Genomic DNA, 19,684 nt, shown 5'->3' with positions numbered 1-19,684 from the left:
TGACAACAGCTGTTCGACTGCTGTCACACGAACGTGCTGTGTTTTAATTTGCGAATGAAACTGATGCGCGCACGCACACGTGAAGGAATATTCACCTTCGCTTTGAGAAGAAGTTCCGCTTCGAACTTAATGTTGAGTCATCGTTCGGTGAAGACTCCGCACACGTGCACAAAGAGTGTCCCTGGCATCCGGTTCGTTTCTGCATCGACGACGGAAGGGTTGTTCTCCCAATACAGTATTGCGATTGTCTTCATTGCGGCGTGATAACTTCGACACAAGAGGTCGCTAGTGCAGAAGCGCGTTTTTAATTTTAAAAGGCGTACCAGGGTCAAAAGTTCACGCATTACGTGGCGGTCGACTGCGTATTTCGTCCAGGCGCTCTGTCGAAGATACACTCGCTGGGTCGTTGCAGCCACGCGCATTTTCGGCCGTTACTTTCTAGACGAGTCCATTTCGCACAAAGGGAGACGGATGGCTTCGAAGGGAAAGCTTCGGGTGATGCAGCGTCTCTAGGGTTTTCCCGATTGCCTGCACCGAAAGCCCGCGTGATTCTTTTGTGTCCCCCACCGATTTCAGCATCGGTGCAGGACGGTAAAAGAGTGCCGTGTGACGCTTCTAAGATTTCGCAATACCAATTCAGAATGACCCCAACAATTATGTCATTCTGAACGGACCTGTGCAATGGGTAATTGAAAATTGAATGGTTGTCGGTGAAAATAAGTGGGAGCTGATGAGTTTCGACGATGTACACAAAAAAACTTAACTTCTCTTATTGCATTAACTTTTCTTAATGTTAAAGTTACCATGGACAGCAAGAGTGACGACCAATGAGAGTGTCCTGCAGAGAACTGGAAAAACCTGCGAATTGCTGAAGGAGATAAAGAAAAGAAAAACGGCGTACCTTGGACACCTGATGACGAACAACAAATATGCAATTCCACTGCTAATTATTGAGTGGAGAATGGAAGAAAGAAGAAAGCCTGGGAGAAGAAGTACATCGTGGCTTCATAACGTTAAGAACTGGACAGGAACACAACTGGACTTTTATTAAGCCTTAACTAAGTGCATTCTTTCTGAACCGGACAGGACTGAACACCGAGCAACTGTTCAGAGCTACCAGAGACAGAGAGACATTTGAAGTGGTGGTCACTGACCTCCGTTAGGAGTGGCATACAAAGAAGAAGAAGAAGAAGAAGAAGAAGAAGAAGAAGAAGATTGCATCAACAACAAGGCGATCAAAAAAGTTAGTTCTGCCAAAAATTTAGTTATTTTCATCAAAGAATCGCTTTCCTTTGATGTCCATGTCTCCAACATTGTGAGGGCAGCTAGCAAAAAACTAGGTTTCCTGAAAAGAATTAACCGAGACTTCAATCAATTGGCACTTTTCATCTTTCTCTGCAAAATCTACGTTAGACCGGCCCTAGAATTTGTTTCACAGGTCTGGTCCCCACATACAGCTTACCGAAAACTAGAAATTGAAAATATTTAAAAAAGAGCAATCCAGTACGTTTGCTCTAAAAGTGGCCTTCAATAGGATGAGAAATCCTACCAAGAGTGGTGTTTGGACTCTTTGGACTCGAAACGCTGGAAAAAAGAAGAGATAAAGCTGACTTACTCCTTAACCAGCTGTTAAATGGTACCCTGAATTGCCCTCATCTGGTCTCACAAATAAATTTCAACGCACCGACAAGAGCTTTAAGAAACCATCCACTGCCGAAACCAAGAACAAATTATGGATACTGCAACTTCTACAACAGGACTGCAAGATCAATCAACAAAATAAATCTGCAGACATTTGACACCCCTGGACACTTCAAGAGGCAACTGAAACCGCCACAACCACCCCACTTACCTCACCCTTTAAATTGTTTTTGTTTTTTTTTAATTCATTTATGTACTTTTATCGTTTTGTGCTTGACCAAATTTGCATTCCAACTCTGCTTTGGAGCTAACTTTATTTTTGTTGCTGCGCACTCAGGCATGTTTGTTTGCTGTTTAAAAAAAAAAAAAAAAAAAAAAATGACATTTCTTTTCAACGTGCGTGTGAACGATAAATATCTGCGCACCAGAAGGAGGTGCAAATCTTTCTTTTATGCCGATGCCATTGAACTTTGCTTCGAAGGAATTCGTTCAGCTGGGGCTGAGCACGCATACCATGCTTCTGTAAACAAGAGCGCACGACCAGTATCCGCAGTGAAAGTACGAATGTATTACTACGTTGTAGATATAAGCGTGATGCAGCGCAGTTAATACTTGCGTCGTGTGAGGAATCGTGAGAGCGCGTTTCATTTTTTTAATTTTTACTTCTTAAATGGTCGTGGAGCTAATTTTAATTATTTTTATTGTGATGCGAGTCTTTGGTCGTAACGGGACAGTTGCAACTTTACTTATTTATCTACAGTGTATTCGTGTAGTTGCAATTGATTTTCTTTCTCTCTCACTCTCACTTTGCGTTAAACTTCCACCTTCCAAAACAAAAGATGGAAGCCTATTCCAGCAATCAACCACCCGCTGGCTAAAGGCAAATTTCCGCACATCTATTCTACAACTATCTTTCCTCAGTTTGAAACTGTACCTCCTCAGGTTCTTAGTCTGAGCAAGAGGAAGAATCCCATCAGCATTCAGCTTGCTCAACCCATTCAAGGCCTTATACACCTTAATCAGACAGCCTCGCAGGTGCCTACTCTCCATGCGCTGCAATTTGCAGAACTTAAGCCTTTCTTGGTAAGAGCACTCCTTTGTTCCCCCTCACTAATCTTGTTGCCCTTCTTTGTACTCCTTCCAGCACCTCTACATCCTTCCTAAAATGAGGCCTCCAGACCTGGACACAGTACTGTAGGTGTGGCCTCATCATTGCCTTGTATAACGGGATAATCACCTCCCTGTCCCTGTCCCTGCTAGCAAAATTCCTAAATATCATTGACAACACTCCAAAGACGAAGAATCGCTCTACTCTTACGGACTTGCAAACAAAAGATTCTTTTCGGTTGGTCTCATCAGTCACAGTACATCGCCGATTTTAAAAGCTTGGCTGATGACATGAACACAAAACTTCGCATAAATTTAAAATATACGCTAATTTAAAATGAGGATTCTGAATCGTATTTAATTTTAAAATTTATAAACAACAATTTTCAATATGTGTCGATTAACTCTTTTAACCACGTGCAATGAAATTCTTGAAATGGTAGATCGCGGCACATTTTGAAGAAAAAAAAAGTAGATCGCGTCGCAAATTAAGTTGGCCACCTCTGATCTAAAGGATTTCCGGTGATTACCTGATTTCTTGGATGTGTCCGCAGAGTCTCCCTTGTGGTAGGCGTCCTCGGCATCCGAGCTGAAGAGGTTCCTCTCGGAGGAGCGGAATTCTTCCCTGTGCCGGCCCTTACAACCCCCGGTGTCCTGGCTGATCCACTTGTCGTAGTACGGGGTCTTCTTCAGCTTCACCTCGTTCAACCAGGTGGGGCTCTCTGGCTCTTCTGGCAACGAAACGATTGCGATTAGACAACATTTCACACAAACAAATTAAGGGAAGGGAAGAGTGGACGGGTGTCGCTGCTTGCTAACGGATTATATTCGCCCACTATTCGAATCTGGCTGCAACTACTACGTACACGTCAATTGGGGGTTGGTTGGAAACAGCGGTTCTGATCCCGGGAGCGTTGTTGTCGTCATAAATCAATTCATTGAAATAAAGAGCCAACGTGTTTAACAATTTGAATATAAGATAAGGCTTTCTTTCTTTTTTTTCTTTTTTTTTTTTTGCTACAAGGAGATCAGTTTCCCTTTTGCACACTCGTTCGTGTTTTCAGTTCGTCTTCAGGGGTTAACCACTTAAATTAATAATCTCGACACGTGTGTCCATTTATGAATTTCGTGCGTGTCATATTCTGTTGTTCGCCACTTCTTTGTCTGCTTCGATGGATTACATTTTTTAACTCAATCCCCGTATCATTAATTACGTGTTAATCAGCATCAGCAAAATGATCGCTGGGGGAATCTCAGTTCCCAACATTTGGGACACCGTGTGTTGAATCCTCCAACAGCTCTCCGCTCCACTCCCAAGCTTATTGCTCTCTCTTCGAGGCTACATCTTAAAGATCGGTTATTAGACTTCTCATAAGACCCTTATGAGAAGCTCCATTTAGTTCAACTCCTGGATGCCAATGTGGATAAAATGGTAGAGGACAAGAAGTACAGACGTCTCATCTTAGATCCGCACTTTGTTTCCACAGCCATCAACTGATCTGAGATCGTTCCTCGACAACAGTCTCGCGGAAGACCCAACTGAAGAAAACTATCTCGCGTTATTCGAATTTATTTTATTATTATTAGTTATTATCTTTTTTTTGTAATTTGATGTATTTATATTATAATTAATCGGGCCTTACGTAGCCGAGTGGTCAGGAGCGAGAGTGCATAGCACGCGTTCCTTGAATGACCAGGGTTCAAGCCCGTGACTACTAAATACGATAAATATTTGTATTGACGATTTATTGTAAACTCTACTGACTTGGTTGTCGTGCCGGAGTATAAAAACAGAAAATTTAAGTTAAAATAATCTGCTTGATGTTCTTAACACAAAATTGTCCTTTACTTTACTCCTACTTAAGCTTTGTCCTTCCCCTCTATTATATTTCCCGCGAGATGGTATCTCTGCCGCTGCTTGTTGACCCCTGGCTTAGTGCCTTGAAGGGTTTTTAAAGGAAAGGTGCCTGCGTGCACGGCTACCGCGAGTGGGTAGCCGAGGTAAGCGTTATTTGCGGCAGTTCAGGAGGGCGCCAAAACAAAGTTTGACATGTACTGTACAAGTCGGACCTCTCTTTAACGAACTACTTTATAGAGCAATTTGATATTTTTTAATTCCTCTGGGTAATTACATTGATAATAGTTTCAGTAGAACGAAGGAAATTTCCACATAACCTGCGGATTACGAGAGACTTTACTGGAAACGCACTGTTCGCACCTATTCATTGAGTCAATTGAGGGTATTGAGTCAATTAGGGCCGCTACTAAGCACGAATTAAGAGCCAAAGGGATTACCATTCTACAACTGAGGGTTACTCTTAAAACCTATCCGACCGCTTGTCCTACATACCCAGAAGTCCCACTGGTCATCTGATTGGTTTATACAATCAGCGCGACTTCCATCGTTTGCCAGTGTTCAACACGGCAGACAAATAATTCATTTGAAATAAATAAATACAATACATGAAATTGCAGGAACATTAATTTGCTTATCCGGATCTGTGTTTCATATTTGTATTCAGGGATTCATTGACGTCTTGCTTCTCTATCTTGTGCTGTCCTTTTAATTCCTGCATAATTTCCCCTCACCGTCCAATCCATCATTCCAATTCTGCTTCTCCCAACAGTTCTCTTCCCTCACATCTACCCCTCAATTTCTTTCCTCAGCATGCTTTCTCTTTTCAATACATGTCCTATAAAGTTATTTCGTCTCCTTCTTAATTCTTTGCTAACGTTCTCTCTTCTGCTTTCCGCAAAATCTCATTCTCACTCTGTCCACCCATTTCACCCTTTCCATTGTCCTCCTCACCCCACATCTCGAAAGCTTCAAGGTGTCTAATCTCCTCTTTCCCAGTGTCCACGTCTCGGAGCCATATAGTACAACAGTCCATATTAATGTTTCACCATTTGCTTTCTTACTTCCTTCTTGAAATTTCTTCTCAATAGTTCTTTTCTATTGCTAAATGCCTCTTTTCTATTGCTAAATGCCTCTTTCCCATTGAAATTCTTCTTTTTATTTCTTTCAGGCTTTTCCCAGTTTCTGTCATTATGCTTCCCAAGTATGTCTATCCGTCGACCTGTTCCAATATTATTCCATCTAATGTTACGTTGATTCTTCTTCTTCGTGGCCTCTTTGAAATTAACATTACCTTGGTTTTTTTGCTGTTAATCTTCATATTTTACTCCTTTATTGTGCTGTTCAAGATGTCCAAGGAGCTCTGTAATTCTTCATTATTAGCAATCAGTATCTAGTCATCTGCAAATCCTACCATCCTTATCTTCTCCCTAATTTTACACCTCTTCTTCCATCACTGCTTCTGCGTATGAATCAAATAGTATGGGGGACAGGGAACGTCCTTTTCTCACACCCCTACCGATGGTTAAATCACGGAATATTTTCAAGAAAATAGAACCGAGGAAGCGTTCCACAAAATTCTCGATTCGGCTGAAAATATGGGTCCTTATCATTGGCATTGAAGCTTCGTTTCCAGAAGGAAGCACTGTAAGGAGAAGATTGAACAGACGTCATTTCGATTATTATTATTATCATCTGTTTATTCCGGAGAAGGGAACCACCCCGGGGCGGCAAAGTGCCAGGAGGAGGGTGTTTGTTTATGTAGTACATGTTGAGTACATGTTCATGAAAGTAGAGCGGAAGCTATCCAGGATCCGCAACAAAACTTCAAAATTATTTTTTTCTTTCAAATTATGGACACAAAAGTTTTCTCGTTAACTGAAAGGTTTACAAATGTGAAAGAACGTGTAGAAATATTTAAAAGATTTTATGATATTTCCGAATTTAAAAAAAAAAATGGTCATATAACGATTTCTTAAATCTTTGCAAAGATTTACATATCAAATTGACATTAATCGGAATGAGTTTGATATTGATGGTTTAGCATTATCTGAATTTAATATCAAATTTATATTAAAGAGGATATTATTCCATTTTAGGCTTTGCAATACATTTTTAAAAACGATTTTACAGATACTTTTCCAATTGTAGCAGTTGCATTAAGAACTTATGCAAATGAGGGGAACAAAGGGGCGCTCTTACCAAGAAAGGCTGAAGTTCTGCAAATTGCAGCGGCTGGAGACTAGGCATCTTCAAGGGTGATTGGGGTGTATAAGGCCTTGAATGGGTTGAGAAGGCTCAATATCGGGGATACTTCCACTTTATCAGATTATGAACCTGAGGGTGGGGGCACAGATTCAAACCGAGGAAAGACAGTTGTAGAATAGATGTGCGGAAATTTGCATTTGGCCAGCGGGTAGTTGAATGCTGGAACAAACTTCCATCTGTCGTCGTGGAAGTTGATAGCTTAAATAAATCCAAGGAGGAACTGGACAAACGTTTGGAGCGATGGAGAAGTGAATGGGAAATGGGTTTTTTCGTCCTTTTCTGATGCCGTATAAGCTTTCTGTCTTTCCTCTCTTCATATGCCACTAATGCCAATCATTCAATACTAATGCCAATCAATTTTTCTGATTTTATCAGTTTCAGTTGGCTCAGGTGAACGGAGGTTTTCAAAATTAAAATTAATCAAAAATTATTTACAATCGACGATGTCTGAACAAGTACTTTCTAATTTCGCAATAATTTCAATAGAAAATGACCTTTTGGAAAAAATCAACGTAAATGAAATAATTAATAAATTCGCATCTCGTAAAGCGATGAAACTTAAATTTGTTTTATTTTCCTTTTATTGTTATTATTGCGATAGAATACGATTGCTGTGATTTAGAAGTTTATTTATTTCCAGTTTATTTATTTAAAGTTTATTTATTTAAAGTTTATTTCCAGAATTTCAGAATGATTTTGTTATTTTTGTTTGTTGTTTCATTATATATGTGACATTCGTTGTAATTCTTTTCTTTTTCAACAAATTATTAATAATTATTTACGCTTTATTTTACTTTTTAATCGAAATATTTTGTGGCGGCAAATTGGATTTCGTTTATTGGTGACACATAGGATCGCAGGGGCCCTGCCTGCGTGTACCTAGGAACCTTACAATAACGATAATATTTATTTATTTATTAAAAAAAAAAAAAAAATTGGTGAACATTTCCTAGCCTTTTTCTCTTTGCTCGGTGAAATTTGATTTGATTGTGAACAACACCTTTTGGGTTCTTTTTGGGTGATCATTTATTTAACCGACCTGGACCCTGTGCATACCAACTGTTTATGTTGGTATGCACAGGGTCCAGGTCGGTTAAATGGACATGCAAACGCACATGCCGTACACAATACCCTTCACGGCTAAAAGCCAGGGCATAACCCCTGGCTTTTAGCCGTGAAGGGTATTATGTACGGCATGTGCGTTTTGTATGCAATAAAGAGTTCTTCTTCTTGTTTACAGCATCACCCAAAACGAAAAAAAAGAAAGAAAATTTCATTTCAAACATCCATTCCCTCAAAACGTTTGTCTAGTTCAGCCTTCAATCTATTTAAGCTATCAACTTGTATAACGACAGATGGAAGTCTGTTCCAGCAATCAACCATCCGCTGGCTAATGGCAAACTTCCGCACATCCATCTTACAACTGTCTTTCCTCAATTTGGATTGATGTCTCCTTGTTTGTTTGAGCTGCTGAAACCATTTGAGTCTTTGCACACCTCAATGAGATCACCTCGCAGGCGCCTAGTCTCCAACGCTGAAATTTGCAGAACTTAAGCCTATCTTCATAAGAGCATCCCTTTGTTCCCCTCACCAATCTTGTTGCCCTTCTGTGTACTCGTTGTAGCAACTCTAAACCCCTTTCCAAAATTTCTTGTTTATACTCCGGCACGACCACCAGGTCAGTGGAGTTTACACCAATCGATACAAATATTAATCGTATTTAGCAGTCACTGGTTTGAACTTTGGTCCACTCAAAGAGCGTGTGCTATTGCACTTGCGCTCCCGACCACTCGGCTACGTCAGGCTGAGGCCTCCAGCCTTGTACGCAGCACTCAAGGCGTGCAGATCTGTGGGCCTATTTAACACAATTCGTTTTTTTTTTTGTAACATCGCAGTTAAACATTTTTTGGAGGCAAATTTCGCAAGCGTCACGCTTCTTCTTGTTTGCACAATTCTATGTAAGCGAACATTTGTGTGTATTTTTCATTTATTATTTATAACGCTGCATTAAAAGAACCTTCGTTTCTGTTTCAGTGGTTCCCCCTCCCTGTTCATTTTCACTTGTATTTGTTTTCAGTGTCATTAATCGTAGCTTATCACGTTTTTCTTTCTATTGCAGACCCTCCTGCTAGTCCATTAAGGAGCACAGATTGCTTGCCCTCAACTTTCGATGACGAGATGTCCTGGTTCCACTGGATTAGGTTCCCGGCGCAATACTCTTATTTATTTTTTCTTTAACTTCTTCTAGGGGCAGGATTCGGCTGGCCTCTATAAGCGACTGTAGAGGCGATATTACCTTACTCGTGCCATCGGCTAGGCCCCAGTGGTTCAGGAATGCAGCACCCCCTACGACTTCGTACTATTTATGGTGCCGTCTTGCCGGTGAGATAATCGAGTTCGTCGTGATTCGAACTTGGTTGTGGTTCGCGTCCTCGTGGCGTAGCTGAGTAATGGGCAGGCTTTCCTGGTGATCGCCTTCCTCCTAGCAAAGCGGTCACAATCGTGGCATTGCGCACACTTCTGCCCATTTTGCAGAGTTCAGTATCACTACAGAAGAGTACCACGGCCGAGTTCAACTGTCGTTCGGAAGCAGACCTGAAAAAAAAAAAAAAAAAAAACAGACATCGCGCGACTGTTTTCTGCGCTCCACTTTCCCTACGTGTCCTTCTGTTAGTGGGTGGACATCCTGTCGATGCATCCGATGGCGCTATATATTTTAAACGGGACTCTACTTGTAAGCGGCGCGTTATCGAGAGGGCTGCAGATCAGGAACGAGGGGTCGGGTGCATTCGTTGGTAGGTGATCGGCTTGGCAAAGGTTTCGACGTTTGTATTGGCACAAAAACGAGATCTCCAGAGATGTAGGAAGTGGTATGGAAGCGTGAACTGTCTGTGGACAGCGTATTCGCCATTCTTGACTAAAGTTTTAATTTCTTTGCGCAATTCGTAATGCAATTGGTGATGAAAAGAGAAAAAACAAATAAATAAAAGAGTTAATATTTATAACTTTCTAGATGATTTCGCGCAAAATATTTTTTTATATTTTTTGCTGACGGACCCTTTTCAAGCTCCATTTTCTTCGTTCTGTTTCGACGAAATTTATTTTTTTATTCTTTCAAAGATCTGTTCCGGTTATCTGCTGAGAAACGCTACAAATTTTAAGAAAAGTCGCTTTGCGAGAAAAGAACACGTGGTGTTTTAAGTAAGGCGTCCCACCACTGGGTTTCCACACGCAGATTAAATCTTAAAATGGAAAGACATTTTTCTCCTCCGCTTTAAAGTTGACTTTTTTGTGTTTCGTTCGCAGTTTAGTGTTGACCAAGTCGGCCTCCAGTTGGGGTGTACGTTTTTCGTCCAACAAAACCACAAAACACATCGGTTTTACGCGCACAGTCGGTTTGTTGTGCTCATCACAACCAACCATCTACACGTGTTGCAGATGAGCCACGTTTCAATGAATGAGTAGTGGCAAAATGTTCTCGCAGGGTGGAAAAGTAGTTATCTCCATATTGGGGAGAACCTCGATTATAACCGTCTGACCCACACTGGTGGAAAAAGCCCGCGTTCGAATTCAACTAAAAACATTAAAATTAATGCAAGCACACACGTCATCGACCACAAAAAAAAAAAAAAAAAACAATTACCCACTTTGTTTTCAAAGAGAGGAATTGAATGAGCTCCAAGTGATTACAGGAGTTGGGAGAACGGTAGAGGCAACAAAGATTTAACAGAATGAGACAGAGAGAGAGACAAATTTTAAGCCAGAGGAGATTGAAAAGAGAAGATTCCAAATTACCAAATCTCTGACAAGGAATATTGGAACGGACAAGTGCACAAGTACCACCTTTGAGGCGAAAGGAATCATTCGGACAACTGAGATGAGCAGTAGTTGGATCAACTGAGAACTGGGACTCTTTCAGAAAGAATACGTGGGGTGTGGCAGACTGTAAGTGTAAACGAACATCGTTGAGATTACAACTGAGACCACACGTATATTTGTGAAATGAAAGAGGAAGAGTTTGGGGGGGGGGGAGATTAGGTCTTTTCGCAGATAAGTTTGTTCTGTTAGTTTGACAATTCATGATGAATTCGGTGTAAAGTAGGCTGGACAATATGCGTGAAGCAATGAAATATTGCGCGGTAATCAAACTGCATGGCTTTGACAATTCCCTTGAATTCACACTACTCAGACTGTCTCTATTCACTGCGCTACAGGATGCCACCTAAACAGTTGCCAATAGGTTCGGTTCACGGAAACTATCTAACCTCTGGCTTGAGAACACCATTTTAAAGCTGTGCCCTCGAAATGTAAGGAAGATTGCATCTCGCCATAATGCCCATCATAAACTGAAAACAAACTCAAAAAACTCATTGCATGATGGAACAGATGGAAGTTGCTGCTTTGCTCTAGAGACTGAACATCGGTTCCACCACTTCAAGCCTGTAATAAGCAAAGTGGTGGTATTGCACCGATTGATGAGAGTGATCTATCACCTAGTACTGTCTATTGACGCAGAGGGGCGGCATTCTTTTGTGTGGTGTTGAGGCCACCTCTCCCCCTGCTTATATTGGTTCACACCTGGATGGTCACCTTCTTAAATCTGCGCCTATACTAGGACTCGCACGCGGGAGTTACAGTAAAAGTTACTAATGATCCCATAATTGTGAAGCAGTCGAATAGTAGAGGATTTGATTGTCGTAGTACGACTGGACTTCGCAGAAATTCGGTTCACTTGACCCAAGTCTCACGAATATGAGTTCCGCGTGTATTTTAGACTCCGAGGCAGCAAGCCCTACCTTATCATACCTCTAAGAGAATGTCTGCGACAGCCTCGAGGAGGAATGTAATCTGAACAAGGGGAACGATTCCATCAGCACTAAGTTTGTTCAATCCATTAAAGGCCTTAAATACTCAGTCAGATTACCTCGAAAGTTTCTACTCTCCAGATGTTGCAGTTTGTAGAATTGAACCATTTCCTTGTCACTGCTCCTTTCTGTTTCTCGTTCTAATATCGTTTCCCTTCTCGTCATCCGTTCAACAGATCTAGCTCCTTCCTGAAATGAGTCCTCTAGACCTGTATTTCTTACTCAAGATGCAGCGTAACCATTGCGATGTACAATCGGATAATCACCTCATTATCCCTGCTAACAAAGTTCCTAATTTCTAAAAGTTCTCTGAGAAGTACAAACAGGCTGTCAGGACAGCTCATGGGATTTTGCCAATGATATAGAGAAACTTTGCTAGCAAGGATAAGAAGGTGATTATCCCTTTGTACAAGGCCATGGTTAGGCAGCATCTTGAGTACTGTGTTTGGAAGCCTCATTTTAAGAAGGATGCATATATGCTAGAAAGGATGGAGAGAAGGGCAACGAGAATGGTGAATGGAAAAAAAAGGGTGTTCGTACCAATAAAAAACTTCAGTTCTACAAATTACAGTGTCCGGAGACCAGGCCTCCGAGGACATCTAATTGAGATACTGAAGGTCTTGAATGGATTGAATAAGTTCAATGTTGATGGCATTCTTCCTCTTGATGAGACTCTACGGGTGGGGGGGCATAAATTGAAATTGATGGATGGTTGCACGACAGATGTGCAGTAATTTACCTTCAGACAGCATGTGGTTAATCGTTGGAGCAAGGTTTCATCTGTTGTTGTGGAAGTGGGTAGTTTGAATAAATTCATGAAGAGCTAGACAAATTTTTCGTGCTGATGGACAGTAAGGTGAAGTGTTTTTTTTTTTTTTTTTTTTTGTTTTTGGAGATGCTTAATTGGCTTGCTTTCTTGCGTCATTTGCCACTACTGATACTAATGTTAAAAGGTATTGAGCTTCTTGAAAGTGTCGAATGACGGGAAACTGGCATGGTGATATTGGCAAAAGGACGTCCGTACGAGGACTGACTCCGATAAGTTTAGACTAGATTGTAGGAAGTTTTCTTTCAGCCAGCTTGTTGTTGATTGCAGGAACAAATTGCCTTCGCAGGTAGTCGAGGCTGACAGTTAGAAGAAATTTCAAGGTCAACTAGATAGTTACCTATGTGAGGAGGGAAGTGCGTAACTTGTGTTTTCTTTTCTTATCTATTCTTTTCACCGGTCAGTGTAGCAAAAGCGTGTGGCTGCTTCCTTGCACCGTTTCGCTAATACTAATTTTTCAAAATGTTGTCCGAATAGTATATCTCAGTTACTGTCATTACCCACCCTGTCAACTTCGTATCGCTGCAAACTTGGACATTAAGTCTGATATACCTTCATTAATAAATATCGAAAACAACAATGCGTCTTCAGCACTGAACTCTGGGGAAATCTGCTAATAGAATTTATTGGTTTATACTTCGACACGACAACCAAGTCAACAGAGTTTACAATAAATCGTCAATACAAATATGTATCGTATTTAATAGTCACGGGTTTGAACCCAGGTCCACTCAAGGATCGCGTGCTATGCAATCTCGCTCCTGACCATTCGGCTATGCAAGGCCTGCTCCACGAAGAGCAGTGTCCATTGATAACAACTCTCTGTGTTGTTGCATCAATGGCCATCGCGTGTTAAAGTGTATAAAAGTAAAGGTATTTATGTCAAACAGGCGACTGTTTCCGCCATGTTTGATTCATCTCAGTTTATAAACGAAGAAACGTACTGGATTTGACCTCTGCCACCCCCATAAATTGATTAATGGTAGGATCAGCAGACTGGAAGTGTTGAGGCGATGTGAATTTTGTTTTCAATTGGAGAATATTCGGTGCACGAAACTATTCTGGGTATTCTTCGGTCTTGTAAACAGATGGATGCACTTCTCAACTGTAGGGATAGGGAATTGTCAACATGCTCTTAACCGAATGTCGAAACCAGTGGACAAAAAAACTTTCTTCTTTGGCAATATCAAAGTGGACAAACTCATACCTGCAGGACAACCACGCAATTGGTTCACGGGTTTCAAGAAACTTGACGTCTCGCTTTACTCCTTCCCGCTAGAATCTGAAGACGCAAACACTGCTGCGGGTGCACGAGGCAGATTCAGTCAGCGCGCACCAAAAGTGCAGTTGGCTGATGAATCCGAATTGATCGAAGAATGTACGAAGGGGAAGCTTCGGGGCGCAAGTTGCTGTTGATCGAGTGAAATGCACGAGTGCGTGGCTGTGTCGATGGATTTTCGTAAATGGGTTGTTAAAAGATGTAAGGCAAGAGAAGTTCGGACTCGTGCGAGGAATCTGTTCAGCTCATATTTTATTTTTGTGTGCTCGATACACTTCGTTAATTACAAATTGCGGGATTTCTCGTCGTTAAACGGGTCTGTCATTCCCCAAATTATCGACCCCGGAACATAACGTTAAACCCAAGTGCTCTTACTCTGGGGGATGTCCTTTGGCCGTTCTTCTCTGCGTTCAATCGGATGATTTACACGTTGCACTCTGTCCTGGGTCACTGGGACGCCGCAGTCTCCTTCCGAACTTGATGGAGCGTTCGAGTCCTCGCTGTAGGAGCTGCACGTGTCTTCGTCCGAAGAGTCCCGCTCTCTAGGAATCGACTGCAGATCTTGGTAGGACACGGCTGTGCGGCGCAGTTTTATGCCTTTCCACCGAGGTGGCTCCACTGCCTTGGGGACTCCGCAGAGATTCTCTGTGAATAAAAAGCAAAGCGACACGATTAGGCGGATGACTTCCGGGGACAAGCACGGTTTCAAATGTGCGGAAATTTTGAATAAATAAAAAGCGGCGCTGTTTTTTGGGGTCCGGTTGAACTTTTTAGAATAATTGAGTGAAATAAATACAGCGATCCCCGCGTACCCAATTTTTAATTGGATGCCCGTTTTGATGTGTTTACAATTGCATTTGTGGGGGTTGGATGTATTTACAATTGCGTTTTAAATTAAAGGGTCGTCTCTCGATGAACCTCTTTGGTTATTTATTATCAAATACTTTAAAATACGATGTACGACGGGTATCAAAATGTTTTTCCCCTGACCAGATTCAGATTTGGAACACATATTACTCCTTTTCTACGTAGTGGCAACCCAAAGCGACACATTTCTCATTTCTTTTGGGCACTTCTTTATGCCGTTTTTGTAGAAGGCCTCACTTTGCTCTTTAAACGACGCTTCTGCCGCACAAATTTCCTCTGCATTGCCAAAAAATTGCTTTCCACGCACAAATGATTTCGACCGCTGAAAGAGGAAGAAGTCAGAGGGTGCCAAGGCAGGAGATTGAGGTAAGATGGTTGTGACATATACACTTAAGTGCTGTGGGTTGCTTCGGTAAGTTGCTGTAGTAATAATGTGCATTGACGATGGTACTCTTTTCCAGGAAATCTGTGAGAATAATGCCCATCTCATCCAAAAAAGTCCGTACAGATGGTTGCACTCTGGCCTTTTTGGGAGTTGGTTATGACGGATGTTTCAATTGTTTTAAATCTGTTTTTTTTTTCCTGGATCAAAAGGTGATGTATCCGAGATTCATCCATAGTCAATAATCAGGAAGAAAATAGGCCAGGATCACTGTCACACACGGCGATCATGGCAGGCCCGCCTTTTTTCTTTCTGAAGACGTGAGCAACTCCATCGTGATGAGACCTTATTCGTAATTAATTCATCGCAAATTATGTTCCCCACTGATGCATATTTTATCCCAGTGTTCGCAATTATCTGTTTGATTGTTATCGGGAGATCACTGAGAATCAGCTGTTCAATTTTCTCCACGAATTCAGCAGCGTGAGATGTGGATGGCCACCCACTTCTTTTCTCCTGGCTGCATTTGAAGGTTACGTTATGTTATTTGAACCCTCTCCACAAATGTTCTGCAACGCCACACGATGGACAGATATTGTAGACCTCTCTTTATGAATGGTTGTTGACTGCTTGCCATTCAAAAACAAAAATTGGAAATTGGATTGATATTTAGCTTTATCTACGATGTCACACCTTCAGCTTTGTAACGAAGAAACGCAAGATTTAGCGCAATGGAACTTCTGGCATACATTACTCGCTAAACAAGCGATACTCACTCAAAGAAACATAACATTCAGGAATAAACAGAAGGAGGTGAAGGGAAAAACTCTCTCTTTTTGATACCCCCTTCGTACGCCTGCCTTGCGGCGAATCTCTACAAAATAAAACCTACTTTTCAACTTGCACCTTGACCGTCTGTCGAATTTGCAGTAATTTTTCCATTATCGGAATGTTTCGAACTTTACGTACTTTTTCGGGGACTCCGTTATTTTTTAATTATTATTTTGCGTTTGTGTTCAAAATTTTAATATCGAACATAAAAACAAACTAAAAAAACTTCAATGTCAGTAAATAAGCCGCGTTTTAAGAAATGTAGGAAGTGAGGTTGTAAAGCCCATTTTGTAGTCCAGCGAAAACAGTGGTACTTTAACAAAAAACAAACAAACAAAAAAAAGAGTTCTAAGCGCATCATTAAGTGCCCCTTACCCAGGGAACTCCAGTCGATCAGCCTAGATTTTCTTTTCTCGGCTTCTTTAACCCACGAAGGAGTGTCATCTCCCGCACTGGCATCCCCACTGAAAAGGAAATGCTGCGGAGTTTTGCGGCATTTTAAGGACAAACTTCTTCGTGGAGATGTCTGCGAATTTGCGCCCTCCCTCCGTTTATTCTTGATGGGAGATTTTGACGAGGGTTCTTTCCTGGGATGGGCCTCCACTTCCTGCTCTTTTGGGCGCCCATTCACCTGGATTGGCCGTAATTTGATCTCCTTCAGCCACGGAGCTCTCTGGCCGCTGTCAGAAGCCGATTGAAGGTCTGTAATTTAAAAAGAAGATGGTGTCCTTTTGCAAATGAATTTCTTGAAGTGTTAATAAAAGTGAAAGCAAAAATTCAAATGGTCACTCTAATAATTTTCATCAGACGGTTTCATATATTTTTTTAAATTTAATGATATTTATTTATTTGATGTGCTCCCCTCTTGCCCGAGGAGGGCAAGAGGGGAGCACCCCGACTCCTGTCTCCCTCTACGCCTTACGCTGTCAAACATTGATTCCCTGAGGAACATGTTTCCAACCAACTGCCTTCGGATCTTCAATAAATTTAGGATCCACCCTGATAGGTTCTGTGAAGACAAGTCCTACAGGAAGGAAATCCTCAAAAACTGCTACCAGATAATGAACTTATAATACTCACCTCCTCCTAGACAGACTGTTTTTTTTTTTTTTTTTTTTTATATTTTGTATATTTCTGTATGTTTAATCCTGTAAATATCTCGGGTCAAGCACGCATGTACTCTTGTCTATTGTATATGCGTTCCTCGCACCTTGGGTCACCCTGGCACAGAGCCGTCCCAAGGTGACCCAAGGTTTCTTGGGAAATAAACTGATTTAATAATAATAATATTTATTTTATTTTTAACATATAATATACACAACAGGCATTCGTCCAGTTAAAGTGTATAACAGAGCAAAGGTTGTACAAAACATAAAAATAAATGTTAGACTAATATACTTTGTACAATGAAAGTTAATTCAAACGGGAAAAGTCCAATTCACGAAAATGAAAAAGATATTCATGACGTCAAGTCCAGCGCTATGTAGACTCGCAGAAAGCAGTTTGCTGCAGGAGACATCGTCACACACACACACACACACACACACACACACACACACACACACACACACACACACACACACACACACACACACACACACACACACACACACACACACACACGAGTTAATGAGGACATCTTTAGCCCAGAACTCATCCGTCAATCAGTCAACCTACTCCAAATAGTTCTGTGAAATTGTTTTTTGTTCACAGCCATATCCAAGTCAAACTTGTTCATGAGTGCCAATGTTCTTTTGAAGAAGGAGTTCCTGGATATCTCTAATCTAGAATTACCGATGTGGAATGTAGTGTTCTGTCTAGTAGCCACTGCTGGAGCGTGAAGGTCAATATGGCACAGAAGATCTGGCAGGTAGGTCGAACCAGCGAAGATGTGGTACAACAATTTGAGATCAAGAGCACTTCGTCGAGTTTCCAGAGATTGAAGCTTGAAGTAGGAACAGAGATTCCGATAGAAGATTCTGTGGTAAAACATGGGGTTACGTCTGGAAAGATAGTGGATAAATTTCATCTGGAGCGATTCTATTTGCTGTATCAAAGATGCATAATGTGGGTTACATATAGGAGAATCAAACTCCACAACAGGGAGTACAGTTGTCTTGAATAGGAGCACAGAGAACTGAGGATCTTGAAATCTGTACGTCTGCCGTTTGATGAAGCCAATTTGTTTTTTCGCTTGGTTTAATATATTCCTAACATGTTTATCAAACCCACATGTAGCGGTAAAAGTAACTCCCAGATCTTTAACTTCGTCAACTCTGGAAATTGGCATCTCCTTGATGTAATAATCATTAACTGGGATATATTGTTTCGAATATATCCCAGGCTCTTGACGAAGGAAAACAAGTCGACTCCATCTTCCTTGATTTAAGCAAAGCTTTCGACGAGGTAGTCCATCAGAGACAAATCAACAAACTGCATCACTATCGTCTCAGAGGACAAGCACTAAACTGGATTCAAAACTACTTGGAAGGTAGGGAAATGTCCGTGACATTTAAAGGTAAAACTTCATATCCTTTCAAGCCTGAAATTGGTGTCCCACAGAATTCATCCTTAGGCCCGCTATTATTTCTTATCTACATCAACGACCTGCCAAGCACCCTTGGAGACTACCAAATCAAAATCAACATATTTTCAGACGACATAAAAATCTATAAAGCAATTGGCAGTATCAATGACTGCATCATCCTAAACGAAGCTCTTCAACGAGTTCTTCAGTGGCTGAAGGAGCAAAAATGGTAGTTAATTAAAATAAGTGCGAGCTGATGACTTTTGCTAATGCACACACAACAAAAAAACCCTTCATTTTTCTTATTGCATCAACAAGGCGATCAAAAAAGTTAATCAAAAATTTAAGGTATCTTTATTAAAGAATCATTTTCCTTTGGTGTCCATGTCTGTAACATTGTGAAGGCAGCTAGCAAAAAACTAGGTTTCCTGCAAAGAATTAACCGAGACTTCAATCAGTTGGCACTTTTCATCTTTCTTTACAAAATCTATGTTAGGCCAGCCCTACAATTTGCCTCATACGTCTGGTCCCCACATGTTGCTTACCAAAAATTAGAAATTCAAAATATTCAAAAGAGAGCAATCCAGTACGTTTGCTTTAAAAGTGGCCTTGAATACAATGGGAAATCCTACCAAGAGTGGTGTTTAGACTCTTTGGACTCGAAACGTTGGAAAAAAGAAGAGATAAAACCGACTTACTCCTTCTTAACCAGCTGTTAAATGGTACCCTGAATTGCCCTCATCTCGTCTCACAAATAACCTTTAAGAAACCATCCACTGCTGAAACCATCCTATGCGAGAACAAATTAAGGACACTACAACTTCTACAACAGGACTGCAAGATCAATGAACAAAGCAAATGTGGAGATATTTGACACCCCCGGACACTTCAATAGGCAAATGAAATTGCTAACCTCATCCGTTACCTGATTTAAAATGGACTCTTCTTGCAAGTTCTAAGACTCTGATTGTGTAATGTGTGAGAAGAAATACCAGTGCTCTGCCTTACTCCTACCCGTTCACTTAAATAGGACGGATGAGTCCTACTTTTACTTAGTTTTATTTTATCTGTACATTTACTTTTTTCTTTATTTTGGAAATGTATACTCCAAGCTTCTGCTTTGAAGCCGTGCAATAATGCTTTGTAGCTGCACCCTCTGGCACGTTTGTTTGCTGTTTTGTATCTGTTAATAATAATAATAATAATAATAATAATAATAATTATAACTAAATTCTT

The 19,684-nt window shown here is 41.0% G+C and overlaps 1 protein-coding gene across 1 annotated transcript in view; it reads right to left on the bottom strand.

Annotated features, from left to right (window-relative positions):
- Nucleotides 1-19,684, bottom strand: part of LOC150085119 (uncharacterized) — a 199,244-nt gene that overhangs the window by 42,461 nt on the left and 137,099 nt on the right. Inside the window, exons 13-15 of the mRNA XM_090373880.1 lie at nt 16,297-16,623; nt 14,217-14,486; nt 3,279-3,479 (exon numbers count right to left, since the gene is read on the bottom strand). Coding sequence (XP_090230006.1) covers nt 3,279-3,479; nt 14,217-14,486; nt 16,297-16,623 — 798 coding nt within the window. The remainder of the gene's footprint in view (nt 1-3,278; nt 3,480-14,216; nt 14,487-16,296; nt 16,624-19,684) is intronic.

Source organism: Mastigoproctus giganteus, chromosome 5, assembly GCF_048544385.1.
Source record: "Mastigoproctus giganteus isolate SK-2022 chromosome 5, ASM4854438v1, whole genome shotgun sequence".
Taxonomy (NCBI): domain Eukaryota; kingdom Metazoa; phylum Arthropoda; class Arachnida; order Uropygi; family Thelyphonidae; genus Mastigoproctus; species Mastigoproctus giganteus.
The sequence above is the reverse complement of the archived record's forward strand: the minus strand, read 5'-3'. Positions and strand labels throughout refer to the sequence as shown.